The sequence below is a fragment of the Gallinula chloropus genome, assembly GCF_964237585.1.
Source record: "Gallinula chloropus genome assembly, chromosome: 3".
Taxonomy (NCBI): domain Eukaryota; kingdom Metazoa; phylum Chordata; class Aves; order Gruiformes; family Rallidae; genus Gallinula; species Gallinula chloropus.
Window position 1 is genome coordinate 50,737,218 of NC_140087.1, and position 20,818 is coordinate 50,758,035.

The 20,818-nt window shown below is 39.0% G+C and overlaps 1 protein-coding gene across 1 annotated transcript in view; it reads left to right on the forward strand.

Moving 5' to 3' along the window:
- TTC27 (tetratricopeptide repeat domain 27) overlaps window positions 1–15,233 on the forward strand; it is a gene marked incomplete at its 5' end in the record, with an annotated part of 112,637 nt that extends 97,404 nt beyond the window's left edge. Inside the window, 5 exons of the mRNA XM_084262410.1 lie at window positions 1,099–1,264; window positions 7,377–7,574; window positions 10,903–11,014; window positions 11,607–11,707; window positions 15,022–15,233. Of these exons, the coding sequence (XP_084118536.1) occupies window positions 1,099–1,264; window positions 7,377–7,574; window positions 10,903–11,014; window positions 11,607–11,707; window positions 15,022–15,144 (700 nt within the window). The 3' untranslated portion in view covers window positions 15,145–15,233. The remainder of the gene's footprint in view (window positions 1–1,098; window positions 1,265–7,376; window positions 7,575–10,902; window positions 11,015–11,606; window positions 11,708–15,021) is intronic.
- Between the last annotated feature and the right edge of the window lie 5,585 nt (window positions 15,234–20,818).

Below are 20,818 nucleotides of genomic sequence, written 5' to 3' on the forward strand. Positions count from 1 at the left end.
CCCATGCTCTAGAAAAGCTTAATTTTTTTGAAGAGCTCCAAAACTTTTGGCAGGATTTAGAAGTTTTAAACAGTAGGCGCACCAAGACCTTACCAACATATGCTTCAGATTGCATTAAGACCTCTTATGCCTCCTCCCTCCTGTCTGGCAGCATTGGTTGTATGTTATGCAGGAGGTCATACCTCTGTAAGCTCCAGGTCAGCTGCTTTCAGCCCATATTCTTGATTTAGCCAAACTGTCTTAATGTTCCTTACCAGAGAGGGACATTATTTCTCCTCTTGAGTAATGGAATGGTGAAGAGTTGCTTGCAGTGGATCCGTAGGTAAAAATAAAGATGCTTTCTGACCTGACAGCAACTTTATAGCAATTATTCTGTCCACCTTTATTCCACAACACTTTCTCCTGCTGCTATGAGATAGTTCACTGGGCAGCACCTTTGGTGAAGGAACCCAAGTGTTGTTTGGGTCCACTCTGACACGTTTGTACTGAGCAGGGTAGCATCAGGCAAAAAAGACTGTAAATAAAGCTTCCATCTGACACTAAAAAAAAACAAACAAAAAAACCAGGTTGCAAATGCTGGGTTTCTGTGCAATGGATATGCACCTTTACCCCAGGCCAGTGTTTAAAATAAATCACAAAAACTTGTTGTTAAGTAATGTTCCTTTGTCTGATGAGTGAGTATCACTCTTGTGTCTGCCATGAACTCCATGATTTTTTATTTTTTGATGTGCATTACAATTGCAGCATCTATAACATTTTTTCCTTGTGGTTTCAGTTAAAAATTTAGAAAAGAAAATGCTGACATTGGTGGCAGAGTTATAATGAGGTTTTTTTGTCAAAATATGATTATGTGAGCTAACATAGAAATTACCTAGTTCAGACCTTACAGTGTACTGCATAGTGAACTGATAGATTGGCAAGACAGTAAGGAATTACAAGTACTGCAACTTTTGAACAATAACTTTTACATTGCACTGCTTTCCAACTGTGATTTTTTTAAATAAGCACCTTTTTAGTTGATGCAGTACCAACAGTTTTTAATATAGAAATCAACTATATTAAATATTTAATACAGACTCTTCTATTCCCTTTTATTAGAATCAAAGCATTTCGAACCCTCCAAGAAGCTCTCAAGTGCAACTATGAACACTGGCAAATATGGGAGAACTATCTTCTCACCAGTACAGATGTTGGAGAGTTCTCAGAAGCAATTAAAGCTTATCACCGCCTCATGGACTTACGAGACAAGTACAAGGATACTCAGGTGGGGAAGTTTTCATGTTAAGTCATCCTATATATCTTCATTAAATTTTCTTGAGAGACTGAGAGTTTTGCTGGTAATGGTATCAGTAATGATAGTACACGTACCAGTGAAGTCATGTAGGCAAGCCATTTAATTTTCTTTGAGATCTGAACTGTAAAACTTATGTTTTTAAAATAAAAATGAACACAAATGAAAGCATTTGCATCCAGATTACCTCAGACTTTGTGGAAAGACAAATATGAGCCTTCCAGTATTAAGGTCTGTTCATAAATAAAACACAGTGCATAACCCCATCTTTCCATATTGTTTCTGCATATCTTACTATCAGAACTAACATAAATTATTTAAAGCAAGTTAGGCTTTTCCCATGTGTTTGAAAATTTTCCACACACGAGCCTTTGGAAGTGAATTATGTTTCATAGATTGAATGCATTACAGTCAGAACATGGTTTCTTATAATCAGAAGAAAGATAAATAAAGGGGGTATTTTGCTCATCTTTCACTGTAGTTCAGTTAAGTTCTTTGTAAATGCATGCTCTGGACAAAATCCAGAGAGCTTACTTTTAACCACTTCAGCTGACATGTTACCTGGCCTGAAACCAGGTCCTGAGTAAGCAGGCTTCTGTACACTCAGAGAAAGGAGCAAGGTGAATCCAGAAGGCAAGCTAAGGAATCCCTTAAGCAGAGGAGTGAAACACCTCCAAACGCCTTTGCAGAATTAATGGATCTGGTTGAAGAGGTTATGAGCTCTTCGGGAGTTTGTGTGTAGTACCAGGGTAAGAGGTCCCAGCTCCTTTCCTTTTCTTATCCTGTGGTGGTTTTTTTTTCTTAACACATAAAATGATTAAAAATAGCTTTCCTTCATCTTGGGAGTTCGAGTCCAGTAATTAGTTTTTAATAACAAATGGTACATGAGTACAATACTTAGTACTGTAAAGCCAGCCATGTACAGGACAACATTCTGTATAAATTAAATCTTTTGGATTAGGTATGGCTGAACATTAAAAGGTCTCAAACTCTCTTTGCACTAAAAAGTGTCTGTGGAAAATAGTGTTATACATGGTAAAGATTAATGTGTTTGGCAGTTAAGTATTGTGGTAGTGGTGAAACCCGTGTTTTTGCTCATGGAGCATCTTGTAGATGTTTGGTTTTCTAGTGAATGTTTTTCTCTAATGTAAATAACGTTTTTAGGGGTGGTCTGCTGTATTCTTTTAGTTGGATTGACAGCTGACCCAGGAATAGAACTTTCTACATGTATTTGTCCATTTTAGATATGTTGAGATAATAGAGACTCCTATTTGTGTGTTTTCTCAAATTTCATGTAGGATATTACGTAAAAATTTTTGGAGCTGTTGCTTGCCCTAGAATTCTGGTTCTGTTGTGTAACTCTTTTTTCATCTTGTTCTCATACAACTTTTATCATTTTTACAGAAAACGCCTGTGCTATATGTCCTAATTTTTTTTTTTTTGTATCCTAACTTTGGCTTCTGATATGTAAAGTGCTTGATGGGTTTGGTTTCATCATAACTTCTAATACAGTTTCCTCATTTAGTGGGATTTTACTAGTTGGCCAAGAATAACCTCAGAGCATGATTAAAGTATTTCAGAAAAGCTTTAATCAATAATCTTACATGGAGAAGAATAGTATTCACATAGGAAAAACTAAAAGCTTCTGCTGACACTGTTTATAAAGTTCACCATTAATTTCTGAGCCTCTCCCACTTGCTGATTGGCCTCGTTTATTAGAGATCCTGTATAACCCTCTTGTGCAATTGCATTTTAACAAAGCAAAATCATGGAACATGAGTACATGGAAGCATACACCTCTGTTCCCATGCAACACAGTATGAGCCTCTGTCAGGTTATATTTGCAGTATTTGTAGTTGTCATAGGCTTTATTTCATAGCCTACTAACCTAGATGACATAGTGGTGAGAGAGAAGATAAGAATTTTAAAATCCAGAAAAATAATTATGCACGAGACCAGAAGAAACAAGTTGAGTCGTTGATTCCAGTTCTTTGTGAAAATGGAAAGCTAATCACTTCTAGCATTATCATTGTTGCAGAATACCCCTTGTGAGATTGGATGCATCAATTAAGAGTGCAATTGAATATGTAATTTGAAATGTTCTTCGTTTGTGTAGTTACATCAGATTTTTTAATTTTATTTCAGCATAGTAGAAAGTCATATTCATAAATTGGTATTTTTTCTAATAACAATAAGGCATTTATATGTTCATCTGTGATTTTGGTTAGGTTGTTTCTATCTTTTTCTGCAAGCCTTTTGAGCACAGAAGGCAGCTTTGGGAAATTTTGCTTCTAAGCTATTTTAGTTATTTAACGATGTCATCTTTGTGGCAAAGGTTCTGAGATCACCATATCATGAGGCTTGAAGATATGTATGTACAGAGCCTGCAAACAGAACTGAACAAGGAAAAGCTGAAGGGCTGTTTATACATGAGCAACAGTGCAAGAAAAGAGTACAGCAAAGGACATGCTTTCAGAAGTCTCTGTTTCCCAGTATTCCCATTAAATGTTATCAGGATGCTTTATCTTCCTTCCATACTGGTTCTTGACATTCTTCAGATTTCCATGTATCTTGTAATGTTCATGAGCCTAATGTAAAATACAGCTTGAAAACCTTTAATGTAGATATTATATAATAAAAGATAAAGGCTCCCTGAATTATCTGTAGTTTCAGCTAGTAAATCAGTTACTAAAGAGGACTGAGGAGAAAGCCTCACCTGTTGTAATCATCGTTTCAGCCTCTGAATTATTAGTCTGAGGTGGTAAATGTACCTGAAAGATTATCTGCAGCTGCTAATCATACTATTTTGCCCACATGCATGCTTGTGGGTGCCAGCAACCTTTTTGGCTTGGAAAGTTGCGGTTCTGTGAATAACAAAGTTACCTTGTGAGTGGAAAAGCTGCTTTGCTACCTTGCTGTCAAACTAGATCTTCATCCCGTGCTGTCAAAGAACATGAATTCAGAAGTGCAAACAATCCTGTAAAGGTTTTCTGTTTCTCTTTCCATCAAATACCATCCTCATTTCAGTAGTTCATATTGCCAGGCTGTTTCTAATAAAAGGCTGGAAGAGCATGTTCCAAGGGGATTTTAAGGAGCAAGGGTAGGAATTAATAATTTCTGGATCTCTATTTCTTTTAACTAGGTCTTTAATGACAGGTGTGTTTTATAGTAAAGCTTTCATTTGGGAGCGGCACAGGGAGAGCTCACAGACTGCAGATCTGTCATTTTGCATCTGGGTTTTCTTCTTACTTGAGGACTGTCAAATTTGATTAGTATTAATTGAAGCTTCTAAAAATGGTTTGACCAAGTGAATTTTTATGAGGGGAGCTGTTTGGAGAGCAGTTGTGGAATGAATGAGATTAACTGATAGCAATCATGGAATTTAAAAATTATTTGGCTTGTTTCTAAGTTTTTCTCCCACGGTGGTTTTTGTCTGTTTTCTAGTAAACACACATTCTTCACAAAAGCAAAAGAGAAGGAGGAATGCAGATGGTGTGATGTCATACCAAAGACAAACTCTGTTCCTAGTGGTCACGTGGAGCCCAGTTCATTAAAAGAGGCATTAAAAAAACCCAAAAACTCTACTGCTTCTGTGGGATCCTGGGTGACAGAGCATTGCTCCAGTAGTTTAGTATGTATGGCAGTTTAAAGTCACTCAAAGATGCAAATTAAAATTTACCACTTAAGACAACTGTCTAAAATGGAAAGCTCTGTTACTCTGCCAGTACTTTTTGATGATTAGAACAATTCACTTCCAATTTGAAGTAGCTTTATTTAACAACTGGGCACAGCCAAGCGCATTAATGATTCGTTGCTCTTTAATGGACCCTTTAATTTGGGCCTTCGCACTAGTTTTATTTAACTGCTGTGGTGCTAAAGCCCACATGATGAATTACCAGAAAAAGGAGATAGATTATTATGATGAAAGTATAAGCAAAGCCTGAACTCTGTGGGAATGTGGGTAATTTTTCAGTTGCTAAATCATCCTACTGACTGAGGAAACTTTTTTTCATGTGCAAACAAAACATCATTGGCTTTAAAACTCTTGATAACTGTACATGACATTCATGTGAACTAACTTTTTGGACTTTGTGTAACAGTTTTGTTAAGCTGAGAAATTGATTGAGCAGTCATACATGTATATATGAATTCTCAGGAGCAGCTCTAGTTCCTTTTCAAAAGGGGACATAGTTTAATATTTCTTTTTACCTCTCCCTTATGGTTTTGTTGCTGGTTTGTTGGGACTTTTTATCTCAGTGCTGTAGTAATGATTGTTGGTGTTTTTCTAGAAAATCAATAAAGACAACCTGAGTCATTTAATGACAGGTTTTTGTCTCTTATATTGCAAATAATTAATACAATATGAATTTCAGAACTTTTTGACCATTAATAGTTGATCAGACCTTCTGCTATCGTGAAAATTCAAGCTCTCTAACAGAAAAAAGAGGAAAAAAAGAAAAGACAGCTAGTTTTTCCGTTACATAGTTTTATTTCATATCATCATCAGCCATTTTTATTTGGGTTGTTTGGCAAAAGATTTCCTTTACCTGATAAAACTCATTGATTAACTCCTGGGATGCATGTTAATTCTGCTGTAGAAGAAAAGTTGCATTAGGAAAACGACACATCATAAATACCAAATTGCATATGTTTTTCTTTTAAGTGTAATTTTTGCATTACTTTCTCCCAGTGAACTACATCTTTGTTTGTGAGGATTCACCCCTGTCCTACTTTTTACTGGAGTAGTGGTATATTTGTGTGGCTTGGGGCTATTCACAGATCATCTTTGAAATTGGTTTTCTTACTGACTTGATACTACTATTGCTTAATGTGATTTCACTCTAAGTGTTAATATCACACAGACAAAAATATTGAAGTCACAAAGTTGCCATGTAATAGCCTCTCAAGTTAGGAAGTTCCAGCATGAAGGTGTCTGTAAAGCCTTTACTGGTGTATCTTGAATGCAAGCCCTTGGAGACTTCTATTTGGTTTCTATCATTATTTCTTCCCCTGTCTCTGTGTCTCTTACACTACGCAGAACAGGCAGTTCTAACTTACTAAGCCACAACTTTTCCTGACTTTTTTAACTTTTAATTAATGGTATAATCCAATGTCTTAATTTACCTTTGCTGTTTCTTATTTTGAGAAGGAGCTGAGGCACCACAAAACTATTTTCTAATTTTCAGTGTCCAGTTTGAGACATGACAACTCTACAGTTATTTTCGGGAGCACTTGGTACTATGTAGCATTTCATACATGCAAAACCCAGATCTTACTGAGTTTACCAGCAACTGCATCTGCTCAGCATTTCTGCAGGTCAGAGCCCACATTCTCAAGCCAGTGACTCTGAAAGTGCAGCCACTAGAATCACAGAATGGTTTGGGTTGGAAGGGACCTTAAAGACATTAACTTCCAACCCCTCTGTCATGGTCAGGAACACCCCTCACTAGCCCAGGCTGCTCAAGGCCCCATCCAACTTGGCCTTGAGCACTGCCAGGGAAGGGGCATCCACCACCTCCCTGGGCAACCTGTTCCAGTGCCTCACCACCCTCCTAATGAAGAATTTAAATGAGTAACTGTAAGAAGTTTTATTAAACTGGCATGACAAGTAATTCACCAGAATTCATTGGCCTTCCACTTCCATCTCATCCACTAGACTTTCTTTCAGCTTCTGCAGGTAAATAGAGGTCCTGTGAACAACAGTGCCTTCTGAATTAATCTGGGTCAGCCTGTTTACTGATCTTCCTATAACCTTCACCTATAAGGTGAAAGTAAATTGAGAATACTGCCACAATTTCCTATGCCATTCTTTTTCATGCCAGCCTATTCCAGTTACCCAAGTTTCTGTCTTAGCTTTTTGACCTCTTTATAATCACCAATCATAGAATCTTATCTATGAGGCTTAAAGTAGCTGAATTACTCCCCTAATAATGTTTTTCTTAGTAAATTCTGTACTTGTCATATGTACTGTATTTGTATTTTACTGAGTCATTAATGGAGACCAACTGTTACAGAAAATATTATACATATATTGATATTGCTTTGTGTTGAAATCAAAACACTGTCTCCTGCTGGTTTTTTTAAGGTGCTGGCTATTCTGGTCAGAGCGGTAGTGGATGGCATGGCAGATCGCACTGGAGAGGTGGCAAGTGGATTGAAGGGGAAACTGCAAGAGCTCCTGGGCAGAGTGACTTCACGGGTGACGAATGATGGGGAGATCTGGAGACTCTATGCCCGACTTTATGGAAATGGGCAGAACGATAGCGGCGAAGACATCGAGAAGGTACGTGTGTTGAGGTGTATGTTTGTATGGATAGAAACTGCAGGGCATGCTCTTGTTCCAGACAGGTTTTGTTTCAATGTTTCTATAAGCTTATTTTATGCTTTTCATGTTCCTATAGCACACATTTTTATTGTCTAGTAGGTGCAAGATGTTTTACAACACTTCTTGTGGATTTTAAACATCTTTTTATCAGTATTGAATTTTAAAACTTCCTATCACAGCATATGTGCATTGTCTTGGATTTGTATTCTGAAACTTTTCTTGGCAGCAATATAAAGTCTACAATCTACTGGCAGTGTTTCTTTTTTAAATCAGAGTCTTTGCAGGTTCTTGAAAGAAGTGGGTCTTAATGCCCATGATCCAGTGGCATCATAAGCCATCTGTGTTCTTCCTCGCAGTCACTATGTGGAAATTGCAGTTAAGATAGCCTATACCATAGTTAGAGTTCTGAGAGTAGATGGGCTTGAAATGGAAGAAAATAATGCTATTGAATTCTTAATCTGTTGAGCTGTTGATTTCTCTTTATTCATCTCTGGTTTTGCCATGTTAATCTCCATCTCTTGTTCCTATCACTTCCCAGGTACTCAAGTTGATTGCTTTTCCAAACAAACTACACTGCTAGAAGTATTTGCTTTGTTGTATGCTGGAGTGGGCTTCACATTTGGCATTAGATTTCCAAAATTCAAACACTCTTGCACACTCCAAAAATACTTACAAGCTTATCAGTTCTTCACAGAAACTGAAAATACATGAGGTCAGCATTCAGAATGTGCTTCCTAATGGGGCTACACCTTTGGCCTGGGCAAAAATGTCCGTCCTGAGGATTTCTTGTCGCTTGATGTCAGACATATTAGATAGAAGATTGGGCCTGTGGGGTTGTGCTTTCAATTTTTTGGGCCTTGCTCATTGTCCTCCTCTTTATGCTCTGCCCTTTGAAATGTCTTGTTTAGTCATTGCTGGTGTCCACGATTAACTCCAGTTCCTCCCTTTTTTAATTTCCCTGTTTTTTCTTTACAGCTGAACAATGAAAGGGATTTGGCCTGTTTAGAATTCAGCAATACAGACACTGCAATATCCTGTAATATATCCTCAGATTCTTACTCAGACATGCAAAGTAGCAGAGGCCCTTTCTATACTATAAATGCAATCATTTCAGAATCTGGTTACATCACAGTATTTTTCACTAACCCAGTTAAAAACATGGTTTCAATTTGTAGAGTAGACAGGAATTGAGCTGTATTTTCTAATCAGACTGGTTATGGAACACAGTTATTGTCTAGCTTGCCCTGCAAAATGGAATGATGTTTATAAATACTTAAGGTATGCTTACATGTGTAGCCAAGTATCCTGGTGTGACAATACCATCAATGTAGATCACAAAAGAGCAAAACTCCATGGTCTACAACCACAGCATGTATTAATTTACAGTGCAAAAATTAATTTACAATACACTAGATAATCATTGGTAACTTCTCTGATATATTATAAAGTAAAAATGTTAACAATTTATTGGCTTCACTGCTACAAGCACCATCATGGATCAGGTGCTCAGTGAATATAACTATCTCTAGAAAAAAGTCCACGTGTACTGTTGCAGTTTCCCCCCAACATTTATTATGCAAAAGGTCGGTGAATTCTGAAATGGCATTATTTACTGTACTGTGGCATCATAGGACAAAAAGATAGGAACAGATCTATCACAGTGTCATGTACCTCCTTACAAATGTAGAGCTTGACCTTTACTCCATAATGTCATACCTTCTTTAGCACAGATCTAATTCCATTTAAGCACTACTGCATGTGAAAGAACAATCCTGTGTGTCTGGCTGTTGCAAGGGGCGCGTTGGTTCTCGGTTTGGTTCTTTTTTTACTTTTTTCCTCTGCTGCCAGATCCAATGCCATGAATCACTGGAGTCTGCTGTTGTGACTGGCAACAGTGCTTTGTAAATCACATCAAAGTCAGACAGCGTTTACAAGTTGAGTGTAAAACTATTGAAGTGTTGGGTTTGTGGCTTGTTTTTCTTTTATCTTTAGCTTAGCATATATTTACTCTTACACTTTATGTATCTGACCTGCCACTTCTCTCAGTGCTTCATTCTTTCCTATGCTGAATGCAGTCCAGTCCACTCCTTTCCCACCGAGGAATCTTTCCATCCTTCACGTTTCCTGCAGATCCATACCCAGGCTGTGAAACCCTTCTGTTCCTTGAACTTTCCCCAGCTCATAACTGTTTTCTTCCAGTATAAATCCAGGTTCCAGAAGTGCAAACAAACAGCCTACAAGACTCTGAATTCTTTCCCCTCCCTGACATCTGTCAGCAAAACCCCTCTAATTTGCTGCTGTGACTCAGACGCGTGCAGACTGAAATCAGACTGCTGTAAAAACTGTTCTTCCCTTGGAAATTCCTACCTCCACTGGCCAGAACTAGCACCAATTATAACCTAGGTTATTATGAAAAAAAATAATGTGCTCTGGTTTGACTTAATATATCTTTACTGCCATTTACAGCAGCATGAGCAGTTCAGTTGCCCATGCCAGAGCATTTGGAACCCAGTGGGAGAGGGTGATGACCCCCAGATTGAATCTTTGTTCAGTGATCAGAAGTCTTTATTGTGCTCATGTACATGTACCACACTGAAAGTTTTTTATTAGTTAACTCTTTAAAAAGATAATTAAAGAAGAGTTGTCGTTTAACCAACCCATGTAACTTCTGGCATGTATTGGTTGTATTTGTGACGCTGTAGAAAGAAAACAAAACTCAAAAGCGAAAGTTCGTTTCTTCTGCCTACATGGTGTTTTCTTAACGAGGCAGACCTTCCATATTGTGTACATTTATTTTTCCTGTTCACACTGAGAACTAGAGTATGGCAACTAATAGCTGCATCTGTAAAATACATTATTTGCCAAGAATACATAAACACACAGAAAGCTTTGATGTATGCAGTTACAAATTTTTTAGGTACAAAATTGCTGTTCAAAGTGTGAGTACAGGTATTTTTCCATCTTTTCATGTGCATTTAATTACAATGACTTGGCAAACATGGGTCACATCCATCGGTCTAGACAGATTTTAAAAGATAAAAATTAGACACATGTTACTTTCTGTGCCTCTCATTCTTGAGATGCAATATTGGTGAAGAACATCTGTGTTACAGCTGGTGCTTACTGTTGCAGAGAAGGACACTACCCCAATTCACAGGAAATCAAGCATAGTAAAAATACATTCATTTTCTGCGTTGAGCTTTAATTTCGTAGATACTTAAAACTAAATTACTCTCCTAATTTCTTTTCTCATATACTGATTTATTTGTTGTTTTCCTCTTTGCAGTCACTGCAGTGTCTCACTAAGGCACATAAATGTGAAATTCAATCAAGTGATTGGGAGAAAGATGTTTCTTCTTTTAAGGAAGTGGTGAAAGGAGCCACAGAGATTGCACATGGTATGTTCTGCCTGAAAAGAACCTTCATTATTCATGAAGAGCACAGCAAATATTAAACTTAGTAACAAAATAATATTATACTCTACCTATTATGCTTATTCCACTTATTGAAAGTCCTGTAACAGAAAGCATCATCCTGATAGTGCCTACAAAATATACTTGGAATGAGACAGAAATTATGTTGGGTGACTCAGTAAACATATGAATGGCAAACATGGAACCAATTAATTTCATGGCCTAGCAATTAAATTGTGCGAGTGAAAATGCATCTATAGTGCACCTCAGTCCTCAAATCATCACGTAAGTTGGACTGACTGTGCCAGTCAGGAAGGAGAAGGGCAAAACTTAGACTTGGTAAGATTATTCATTGTGCTGTGATGTTTATGTTTAAGGATACATATACCTGTTGGATTCAGAGTTATGTTCTCAGATTACTTGGCATTCCTTTTCTTTATGTTTCTTTTTGGAGATAGTACATTAAAAATTGTATATAGAAGACATTGAGATATTTAATTAAATATTGTTGTTTAAGGATTATTGTTATAGAGATAACACTTTTTTATCTTGGGTTTCTTCTGTGTTTGGATTTTAGTGGCTGTAAGATGCAGCAAGAACAAATCTAATCATCAGGAAGCTTTGCAGATACTTTCTTCAGCTCGGCTCAACTTACGTGGCTTGTCATCCAAAGCAAAGGTAGGAATGTTTAAAAGCTTTGCAGCAATCTTTGTTTGAAAGCCAGGGATCTTTGTTCTGTTGCCAGAAACCATTTCTCTGTTTTGAGTCATTTATAGATCAAATAATACCTCCCTGTCCCAGTGCATCATCAAATGCTGTTAAGGATTGCAGTTTTAAGTAGACTTTTATTTCCCTTCCTTCTGCTAGGCTTTGACTGAAATAAACCTACTAGTCTAAGAGAGACCATTGACGTTTTAGAGTAAGTTAGAATTTTTCTTAAAATGTTGGGCAAATGGACTCAAATGTTTGGAAGCAATCAGTCATTTCAAAGACCTGTTCCTTAAGTGAGTAGTCATGAGTGGGGGAAGTAGGGCTGGCTCAGAAAGAATGAGTGTAAATCGGCAGAAAGGACCAAAATGTGACAGGACTTCTTTGCATCATTTGAAGTGTTGTAAAACCAGAGCTCTTTAAAAACTAGATCTCCTGTCTTTGAATAATAAGGTTTTCATGGATACCCTACCAATTTAAATATCAATTCATTAGAAAATGTCATTGTGCTTGAATCATATGTTTTTGGAGTTGTGCCTCCGTAGCCAGGCATCCAAAGAGTCAAGTCTGTTTCTGCACCATTATTATCCTATCCTAATTTTACCGTTCATTTTACAACATGAGACAGCCATTGTTTAACTGAGGACTGATCTGGAATATGTTTTCATTCAAAATACACTTCATGTCTTAAAGAAGTATTCTTCCCGGCTGTGTGTGGGGTTTAGTGACTGTGAATTACAGAGCATAAGTTTTATAACATATGTGCTTGTATTACAAAGCGTTGATCCGTCATCAGGGTACTCAACTTGGCTCACTTTCTTCCAAGTCCTATCATTTTAAGAATAAAAGCCTAGGAAAGTTGTGTAAGCAGACACAAGCTGGCTCTGTAACTGTGCTTTTAGATCTTTTAGATACTGGTGTACCTAAGTCTTCAGAATTTAATGGAAAAAAGCCACAACATGTATATGATGGTGTCATTCACAAAATAAAAAAAAAAATAAAAAATAGAGCATAGACTGCATATGACTGTAAAGAAATCAAGATTACTTGACATAAATATATAAATACAAGTACTGGTGGTTTATATTATGCAAGATCATGCAGCGTCTGAAAGGTTAGGAATGTGAGTTAAGTAAATCGTATTCTTAATTCATGAAGGCACTAATTAAATGAACATCTATATTATAGGCAGATAATGGTGCCTTAAATTTTATGGCACTTCTGAAAGCAGTAACATGCTAGAGATAAAGCTGTCAGTGTGACCTTGCTGGTTTTACGTACTTTCCAAGATGCCTTCTTATTTTTATTTTGAAATAGTATTGAATTTCCAAAGTGTGTGGTGGTTTAAAAACTTGGTCATCTTCTGTAAGATCCAGTGCATAAAAAGTTTAGCACTGTTTCTGTCTGTCCAAGCTTGGCTGCAGCATCTCCTTTTGCTGCCTTGTGAGTCAGTATTTGGGGGCGGGGGGAGGTGTTCTTTTTTTCCTTTAACAGAAAAAAGCAGTTAAAAAATGGACTGAGAGCAGACTTGGTAGTTAAGATTTCAGAAAGACTGCAGGAATAGTGAAAATAATTTTTAAGGGATGAAGTTGCAACATTTTCTAGTCAGCATATACATTTGGAACAAATCAGTAGTTTTTGTACAGGTGAAACAATGTCGCTTCTCAGACTTCTTGCATTTCCTGGGATCTCCATCTCTGACATTCCAGCTCCTGGGCTCATGATGCCCCACAGTCAAGTGTTATTAATGGGACCTTTTCTGTACAGAGCCTTCTGGGCAGTTGCATGCTTTAGCAGATAACGTAGTGGGGCTCCTCTCTGCTCCTTGCCCCCATGCATCATTTGGATCTGACAGGTGGGGTCTCCAAAAAGGAGAGAGGTCATGGAGCTGTATCGTAAATGCATGAAATGTGGGTACTGTTGTGGGGAAACATGCGGCACAAAGCCAAAAGAATGATGGTGCATGAAACTTCCCTGGGCTGCATCTAGTTGAATAGAGCTCTTTAACTGTGTGAAAAGAAATAATGAACAAATAATTATATCATCCTGATTTATTAAGCTGTCTTAGCCAGAAAGAACCAAGCTTTTCTGTCACATTCCCAGTGTGAGGTTTTTTGGGCTGAAAGTCAGAAGTTTCTGTATTTGTAGCAGGAACATGTTCCTATTTTTGTGTAAGATATTCCTTTGTTCAGCAACCACACTATTCTGAGGCACATTGAAGACCTTGGTTCACGACTTTTAAGTACATTTTTGTTTATATATGTGTCTGTATTGTCCCATCATGTTTTGATGATATAATGATGTACAGATGTACTCCAGAGCAACTTTTGTTTTCTTGGTTTATTTTTTTTTCCTCCCAATGTAGGCTTTTCCTTTGTGTCAAATGAAGTGTGAATCACTCTCCCTTTACATAATAAAGGGGAAACAAGAGGAAACATGTGCATGGGTCCCACCACCACCACCACTCAGGAATAGTAGCTCACACAGCCTCCATATTGAGTCAAATGAAAGATGCTTTGCAATAGTAGCGTTCTAGTGCAGCAAGCACAAAGCTCCAGTTAGAGCATGTGTATCTCAAGGCTGTAGACAAGTCATTTAACATTCCTCTCCCCTGGTTTCCCTGTTAAATACAGGAAGATTATGATTGCTCATGAGTTAGCTTTGTGTTTCTGTTTATGTCTTAAGGTCTTTAAGAACAAACTGGTTTTATTACTCTGTAGTGTTTTGTTTTCTCTTGTATAACTTAATTATGCGCAGATGAATGTCTCCACCCACACGTCTTGACATCAAATGTTAAAACATGTTTATTTGAGGTTTTGCAGAAAATGAAAGAACAGAATGTGACACTGGGAAAAACGGCCATTAAAATTCACAACTACTAATTTATCAGTAGGTGGGTTTGTAAACTGTGATGATGAGAGTGTGTGAGATGCTCTTCTGATTTGAGTTTCATGGCAGTCCTTTCCTTCAGTGGGATTAGGAATTGGTGCAGGCAGTCAGGTTAGAGCAGAAACCCAGCATCCCCAGGAGGATCTAGCCCTGTTGGCAGAATATCAGGCGTGTGGCATAGACCCTAGGTCGTTATATGTATATGTGTTTACAAACACCTTCTGTTTATTAGCCACAGAAAGACCCCTTTAAAGAGAGGGTTACCATCATAGGTACCAAAACTAAGAAAGGTGGGATAGTGGTGATGAGCTAGCTTCCTGTGTCTAATACTGAAACAGAGAAACTCTGTGTTTGTGTATATATATTAAAATAATGTATTTCTTTTTGTCATGCAGCAACTCTTTGTGGATGTAGCAAGCAATGAGGTTCACAGTGAGATAGCTGATGAGGTGACAACTATGGACAACATGATTGCTGAGCTTCAGGAACTGAGCAATCAGCTGAGAGACCAGTGCTGACCTACGGACCCGATTTTGTGACAGGAAGACAATGACACGTTTCTTTTGCCACAGCTTTTGCTGATGAAATGGTAACATTTCGAATGCAACACCACTCTCAATAAACACGTTTCTGTACAGCGCTGTTTCCGCGGTCAGCTTTTTTCATACTTCAGGCTGCTTTTTAAGATTGTTATCTGCTCTTGCCGTCTAGCGAAGTTGCCTGTTCTGGTTCCTCAGGCCCAGATTTTCTGGAACAGAGCCGCCTGTATTTGTAGAGCGATTATTGAGGATTAGTTCTGCCTGACTGCGTCACGCCCCGGCGCCAAGGCCTCCGCGGGGCGCCTCACCGGTGTTGCAACTGGGGGGAACAGGAGAGGCACCAGGGTGGGAGGTGACGAACAAGCAAGCGGCAGAGGCGGGAGCTGAGCCCAGCCTATCACCCTCACCAGCGAGGCGCAACAGCCAATCGGAGGGTTTGTCTGTCTGCCACTGGCCAATCGGAGGAGATGTAGGCTGGCCCATCAGCGGTAGGAAGCCGAGGTGAAGAGTGGGCTGTCAGGGCCTGGAGTGCTGTGGGCTGCGGGTGGGGCCGGGGCCTGAGGTAGCTCGTGATCTCTTGGGCACTTTCCGATTTTAATTTGGTATTAATTGCTTACAGGGGAGTAGGAGTAGGGTGAGGCAGCGATAAAGCTGCAATCTGATCTAAAATATTTATATTTGACTAGACCCAAATAAGTTACTTTCGTGTGGAGTCTCATATAGTTTCATTGTTAAGCATCTTTGCCACAGCTCTTCTTAAAATAGGAGGTTTTTTTCAGCGTTTTCCAGAAACCTATGAAAAACAGTTTTCTTACGCATTATTTTGGCTCATTTTTCTGTATGGAAATGATGCAGTCTCCTAAAATGTAGTTATCAATAGTCTGGGTAGGCACCACCTGTTTATACAGGTACAGTCATTAAAGCTGTACCATTACTAAACAGCAAGCATGCTCCCCCTGAAGAGAAAGTCGGAATGTGAGGGAAAGCCAAACAATTAATTGGATTTGAAGCAGCTGAAAAAGCATGTTATTTTGGTCTGTGAATGGAGAAACCGTCTTGACACATTTGTAAAGCTTTATGTCCTTGCAAATGTTCTCAGAATGGAGAAAAAATTACCTGCTGCCAGTATTTTAACATGAGGATCCCACCAGAATTATTAGCAACAAGTGAGGGAGAGCTGGCTCCTAAACACTTCCTTGAAATGACCCAGAAAGGGAGGAGGCATAACGTTTGTGCATAGTGAATTTACTGGAGGTACTCCTGTTCCCCTCGTATGTATAGAAGGGCCTACCTGGATAAAAAAAAAACAGGCCATGAGTTTTGTGGCAGACTCCCACCACTACTATCTTTTTATAATTATATTTTGAAGATTATTTACCTTATTTACAAGGGAAAAGGAAAAAAAAATCTGTATTATTCCTTGCACTAAATTGTATTAGGAAGAAAAGGTTTAGGTATGGAAATGTTTATTTGCAGAAAAATTTCCTGGGTTTCTTCTGATTTTTATAGCAGATTTTAAACCAGAATTATATTCTACTGTCAATTTGAAAACATGAGACTTAAATTCAGTTGTATTGATTTAAAAGAAAATGCTGCTTGGTCTACCTGAGACATTTTTATAACTGAAGTTTGGAGATGAAGAAGAAGAAACTGCATTCATTTTTGTGTAACAGTTTCTGTCTAGCATGTAATAACAATGGATACGAAGTACCTTTCATATAGAATATTTGAGGGGTCTGTGAGAAGGTCTTTATTTTCTTTCTCTTTTGAAACTTTTTTTTTTCTTTGCCTAAAGTGGCCGCATTCTGTTCATCCAATGGATCTCCCCTGCAGTACTTCACGTGTTTCTCAGCACAGATTTTTGTTCCTTGTTTGAGCCTGCCGCTCTTAGCAGATGTATGGAATATAAACAACTTTGTCTTTCTCCTAATATGTGGAAAGCTTGCCCTCCACAGATGGTGTATTCCTGAAGGGTGGGATGACTGGTCTTAGGACATCACACCAGTTTTCCTGTCATAATTAAGGTACTAGAGAGGAGGTAGCTACAGAAACTTAGAAATACACCATTTAAATACATAGACTCATTTTCCATGATGTGGAAGATGGAGAGACAGGAGCTGGCTCACCATTCAGGAGACACAGTCAGAACCAATAACCAACCCAGAAGATCCAAGCTACTTCATCCATGAGACTAAAGATTGACCTCTTACCAGGTATGTTATTGCTTTCTCTTTCTTTGTACTAGGGGAATTTTCATCTTCCTGAACTACAAGATGAGCTTGTACTGCTTCTTTGGAATTCATCACAGGGGCCTTTTAAAACTTTGCAGACACAAAAGTCACCTCAGTTTTGTATGACACTCATTGTATTGTACTCATGCCGGCAGCTCTAGGAGACCACTGTCATAAAGACAGTGTTACTATAAAAGCTCTGCCTGTCAAAAAAAAATTTGTAGTATGGGAAGAGGAAGGACCATTTCCTAAACAGACTTCAGACCTTCCAGATCTCCATCTTATGAGGAGCATCTTCTAACATGGGAATGTTTTCCACTTGGTTCACTCCCATTGAGGGTTTAGTAAACCTGTATAATCCTTTCCTGATGTAGTTGTTAAACTTACAATTACCTCTGTAACATCTGTGTTATTTTGTAAGTGCTCTTTGTACAGCCATATGATAGCTATTACTTGGTGTAGCATAGAACTGTATGTAGCAATATTTCACAAGCAGGGCTTACAGCTCACAGTAGAACATCATGTACTTTTGATATTTTTTGTTTTGGCTTTGGATTACCTAAATAATCTATCTGCCATTAGATCTGGTGTGAAATAGAGGTAATACAAATGAGTGTAGAATTTTTCAAGTTCCACCTACCCAGACAAGGAAAGCAACTGTCTCAGGGTTTTGAAGATTAGTACAAAGCCAGTAAAGCTTGAAGTAAGTGTGATGTACAAAAAAGAATGTTTTTCCATGGCCTGAGAGGGTTTGGTTCTATGACTTTGTCCTTATATGGTTCAGCCTGTGATGCATTTTCAGCCCCGGGTGGTTAGAACCCAAGGGGGAATCTCCTGATTCACCCTGAGGGCTGTGCCTACACAGAGGAAATGTACACAGCTGGGTGTGGTGCTACAAGGTTTTCTTGGGTTGGGACATTACTCATGAGTGAATGTTCTTGGGGCCACTGAGGTGATGCTGACTCAGGCAGGTCATCCCGAATAAATGCCAGTAAATGTTGTGTTCCATGTCACATCATCCTCGATGTTCCTTCCACCGTGCTGACTGGTGCACCCAGAAAGGCAGGCAGCTCTCACCCCTGCCTTCATGCAGAGCCCTGTACCAAAAGTACCTTGGAAAGAAAGAACAATGGGAATAGTTTTTCAGATCTGAAAATGGTGTATGCTTTATATGTGAATACAGGTTATATTTACAAGTTTAGCCTTCAGTTATGTACGTATATTGGTCAGAACTACAGAAAAAAAACCCCTCAGGTATTCATTTTATCCTGCTTTGGAGCAGCACTGACCAAGAAGGTATAAAGTCACTTTGAAATTATTTTGACTTAGCTCTTCTGTTCAGTAGTTCTGTCTCAGTATCAGTGACAGTATGAATGACAGTACAGATGGACATACACTGTATTTCAGGGTATAAAAGGAAGCTTAAAAAAAAAACCACCCTCACACTATTTCTAGAGTAATACAGATTTAAATAATATTCAAGTATTTAACTTTTTCATCTACATTCATGCACAGCTCTGTGCCAGATGTGTGTACAAAATAGGGAAGAGGTAACAGCTGATAGTGTACAGCTTGAGTTCGCTGAAGTTAAAAGTAAACTGGAATTTGATAGGAAAATCTTATTCTAAAGAGGGGAAAAATACTGTCATGGAGTTGGTTTTGGTGTGATTCCTCAAACTGATTGCACTGTGTTTCAAAAACGATTTCAAGAAAATAATTTGGATATTTTTGTTTATATTGTGTGTGTATAAATGTGAGCACGTATGCATGCATATGCACATACCAACGTGCATATATACACATATACATAACCATGTGTGTCATAGAGTTATTAAATCTGAAGTACACTTTCTGAAAGGTACATCTCTGAAAGCAGTGTGTATTGCAGAGACTGGAACATGTATCAGCATCCTACCTGTGCATTTCTAGCATGCTTGCCACTAGCTGAAGTGCTGACTACAGACTAGATAGTCTTCAAAAATGACTAGTTGTTTTGGGTATACAGTTGAAAAAACCTTTAAAGGTGCCTGACTAAAATCAAATGTGCTAAGCACTCTTTTTCTAAGAGACAGAGCCTCTCCATGTCTCCTATGTTACTCACTCAAAGTCCTATTCAGAGTTGACAAAGTTAGGTCTAAATATCAGCCTGAATATGGATCAGCTACATTTGTTATTAACAAGCAATAACTAGAGTCTTTGTGAATGTTCACTTTTGTTCAGGAAAAACGGAGCTACCACAGCAAGCTCACTACCCTGGACTTCAGGAGAGCAGGCTTTGGCCTCTTCAGGGATCTGCTCAGTAGAATACCATGGGCCAAAGGCCTGGAGGGAAGAGAGACCTGAAAAAGCTGGTTGGTATTCAACTGAGCTCAGGAGTGATGCGTTCCAAACAAGAAAAAGTCAGGCAAAAACACCTGGAGGCCTGCACAAGTGAAGGAGGAGGTCATGGGCAGAAGCCTACAGAGAGTGAAAGTGAGGGCAGGTAGCCTGGGAGGAGTACAGGGAAACTGTCCAAGCAGCCAGGGAGCAGGTTAGGCAAGTTAAAGCCCTGAGAGAATTAAATCTGGCCAGGAACATCAAGGGCAACAACAAAAAAAATGTTTCTATAGAAGGACTTGTAGGGTGGGTGTTGGTGGATGAGAAGCTCACCATGATTCAGCAGTGTGGGCTTGCAGTCCAGAAAGCCAACCACATCCTAGGCCGCATCAAAAGAAACGTTACCAGCAGCTTGAGGGGGGTGATTCTCTCCCTCTACTCTGCTGTGTGAGACACCACCTGGAGCAATGCATTCAGCTCTGTGGTCTCCCAGCTTAAGTAAGAATGACATGGATGTGCAGGAACAAGTCCAGAAAAGGGTCACAAAGATGATCAGAGGGCTGAAGCATCTCTCCTATGAAAACAGGCTTGAGAGAGTTGAGGTGTTCAGTCTGGAGAAGAGAAGGTTCCAGGGAGACCTTGGAGCAGCCTTCCCTTGGAGCAGCCTTCCAGTACCTAAAGGGGCCTACAGGAAAGCCAGAGAGGGACTGTTTACAAGGGCAAGTACTGACAGGCCAATGGGTAATGGCCTTAAGCCTCACCCCTATGAGTGTGGTGAGGCCCTGGCACAGGCTGCCCAGAGAAGCTGTGGCTGCCCCCTCCCTGGCAGTGTTCAAGGCCCGGTTGGGTGGGGCTTTGGGCAGCCTGGTCTAGTAGAGGGTGCCCCTGCCAATGGCAGGGGGTTTGGGACTAGATGATCTGCAAGGATCCTTAAAACTCCAACTGTTTTGTGATTCTATGAAAAACAAGCTGCTTTCATGATTAAATACTTCTAAACACTGTGTGCCTTAACTCTGACCTTCCTGCTCTCTCCGTTTCAATTCCATGTTCCAGAGGGCTTTTTATTGCAGGTTACTCGTAAGGTTTGAAGTATGTAAACAGGCAAA